Here is a 3,003-nt window from a genome sequence, read left to right as displayed (position 1 = left end):
TCAATTTTCTTCAAACATCTTGGGTTTATGGCAGATATTCCTCATAATTTTTGTTAAGAAATTGTGTCTATCTCTTTCAAAAAAAACTGGATTTAGTGTTAATTATTTTGTATCCTTTTTAAGCATTTCAGTGAATTTTAAGAAAAAAAGTTAAGTGACTATGCACTTATCTTTCAAATTCAACTAACAGACTTTCTATTTTGATTTTGTTTTAGGTAACATTTGCCAACAGCCAAACAAATGGAAAAACAAAATCACTCTGTAGTGGCTGAATTTATTTTGCTGGGACTCACTGAGTCTCATGAGTTACAGATTTTCTTTTTCTTCTTTTTTTCCATTATTTACATAGCCATTTTATTAAGTAACCTCATTATTATCTTGGTAGTGAAATTGGACCCTCAATTACAGTCTCCAATGTACTTCCTACTGGTCAACCTGTCCTTTATTGATATGTCTCTGGCTTCCTTTGCTACTCCTAAAATGATTGGTGACTTAATCAGTGAAAATAAGGCCATTTCTTATGAAGAATGCATGGCCCAGATTTTTTTCCTTCACCTTTTAGGTGGAAGTGAGATGATGTTGCTTGTAGCCATGGCAATTGATAGATTAATTGCCATATGTAAACCCCTTCATTACAAAAACATTATGAGCCACCGTATTTGCATCAGACTTGCACTTTTATCCTGGACTACTGGGTTTGTGCATTCTGTTAGCCAAATAGTTTTTATAGTGACTTTACCATTCTGTGGTCCCAATGTTGTGGATAGTTTTTTTTGTGACCTGCCTCAGGTGATCAAACTGGCCTGCACTGACACCTATGTCTTAGACCTATTAGTCATTGCATTTAGTGGACTGCTTTCTTTGTTCTGTTTCATATTTCTGTTCATTTCCTATAGCATCATCCTGATAACAGTCCATCATCACTCCTCCAGTGGATATTCCAAGGCCATGTCCACTCTTTCAGCCCACATCACCGTGGTGGTATTATTCTTTGGACCTTGCCTCTTTATCTATATATGGCCATTCAGCCATGTTTTCATAGATAAGATCTTCTCTGTGTTTTATACAATTTTCACTCCCTTTTTAAATCCAATCATTTACTCATTTAGGAATAAAGACATGAAGAAAGCAATAATAAAAATAAAGACCAAGAATGTGAGTTCCAGATCAGCCTTTTAACTTAAATATTACAATCATCAAAGGCATCATCATTGTTGTTGTCATTGTAATCATCATCCAGGGACACAGATATAAGATTTTACACTGAACATAAGTCATATTTTGGGAAATTATTACTTCTCCCTACACAAGGATACATGCAACAAAGCATTCTGAATTGTACATCCAAGCGCAAATCATTCCAACATATTTTCATCCATTTATGTTGTAATTTTAAATTTTTCTATAAATTCTTAGATTTTAAAATACTGTTGGTTGAGTTCTAACCATGTCTAAGGCACTTTGCATGCATTTACTCTTAACCTCACACAATGAAGATAGAGAATATTATTTATATTTATCACCAGAAAACTGCACATTATAAAATTTAACAAACTTGTCACAGAAATTGTTAAGTACTAGACCTAGAATCAGATCCGACAAGTAACTACAAAATCTATGCTTTTATAACTAAAAATATTTTTATCTAAATTTTAATTAGTATTCATAGATTTTTGTTTCCTGTCCTCTCCTTTACATGTCATAGTTCCCAGTAATTAAATCTTCCCAACAAAAGGTTAAAATGATTTTCCTTTGATCTGAAAGTAAAAAGAAACCAACAATTTCTGTTTCCTTATGCCTCTAATTCAATGAAAAAAGTTTATTAAAACAACTAAGAAGGTTGACCCATTGAGCAAGGTGTACTAATGCTACTGGTACACAGCAGGGTAGGAAAAATCATGTTTGAAACTCATGTGATTCTCTGTGGTGCCTCACAGTATTTGCATATCAAGTAGTAAAGGTATGAAAATTACACAGCCTAATACAAATTAGAATTTGATTCACTCCACCAAGAAAAGAATCACCATCAATGGAGATCTTGGATGAAGACAAAAGAAGAATGCGATTAGTAGTAAAAGAAGATAGCCATAAATAAATGTTATAATAGTTTAACATTAGTAGAAAGATGATTATAGAAACTAAGACTGTTTTCTTCCTGAAATATTTATGGTCATTGTGTATGTATAGTATTTGTTGACAGATTTCAATTTTTTGTTGTTGTTCATTATCAAGGAGTTGTTGGAGGTTAACTTTAGAATTTTGTCTCTAAGATATGGGATATTCATGTGGGATTATGACTAAATTAGAGAAAATACCAATACCTCACTGAGATGAACATAGTAACCTACAGAATTTTGTCTTTCAATTTGGAGAAAAGAGGGTGAATGTCTTGATTTGTATAAATCTTTAGGCTAAGACAACTGTTGTTCCTTGGTAGTTTAAATAAAGATAGATTGAGAGTATTAAACATTTGAGAAGAGAGAAGGCATGTATCGAGAATCACAGAATTTTACCCTGACCAGTAACTTAGGGTGCATATTTAATCAAGAATAAAGGATATTATATAAGTAATGAGGAATCTGGAGGAATATTTTATTGGGTCAGAATTCATAGTTGAAACAAAAGAGAAGCTTGAATTAAGCAGTTATTTTATTTTATTTTATTTTTATTTTATTGTTTAACTTTACAATATTGTATTGGTTTTGCCATATATTGAAATGAATCTGCCACAGGTTTACATGTGTTCCCCATCTTGAACCCTCCTCCCTCCTCCCTCCCCATACCGTCCCTCTGGGTAGTCCCAGTTATTTTAAAAAGTTATTCAAACCCATTGTTTTAAGCAGGGTACATGCATTTTAAGCTAACTGTTATCATTAAATTAGGTACAAAAAATGAGAATATCTATTTATGTCTTTTAATATTAAATGATAAGTAAGTTTTGTTATTATTTACTACACAGATTATTTTAGGTACTCAATTAATCTGTGTGTTGCCTGGTCATGA

General features: G+C 32.3%; 1 protein-coding gene across 1 annotated transcript; it reads left to right on the top strand.

Moving 5' to 3' along the window:
- Positions 1-240: 240 nt before the first annotated feature.
- On the top strand, positions 241-1,209 carry LOC147364891 (olfactory receptor 4K13-like). Its single transcript, XM_086318856.1, has one exon. It carries the CDS (start codon positions 241-243, stop codon positions 1,177-1,179), a length of 939 nt encoding a protein of 312 aa, XP_086174982.1. The 3' UTR covers positions 1,180-1,209.
- The last annotated feature ends 1,794 nt before the right edge of the window (positions 1,210-3,003 follow it).

Source organism: Bos grunniens, chromosome 10 (assembly GCF_055505025.1).
Source record: "Bos grunniens cultivar Pamir isolate PY7600 chromosome 10, Bosgru_T2T1.0, whole genome shotgun sequence".
Lineage (NCBI taxonomy): Eukaryota > Metazoa > Chordata > Mammalia > Artiodactyla > Bovidae > Bos > Bos grunniens.
The sequence above is the reverse complement of the archived record's forward strand: the minus strand, read 5'-3'. Positions and strand labels throughout refer to the sequence as shown.

What these genes read in the sequence shown, in the direction of transcription:
- LOC147364891 (XM_086318856.1), top strand. Translation starts at nt 241, where the DNA reads ATGGAAAAACAAAATCACTCTGTAGTGGCTGAATTTATTTTGCTGGGA.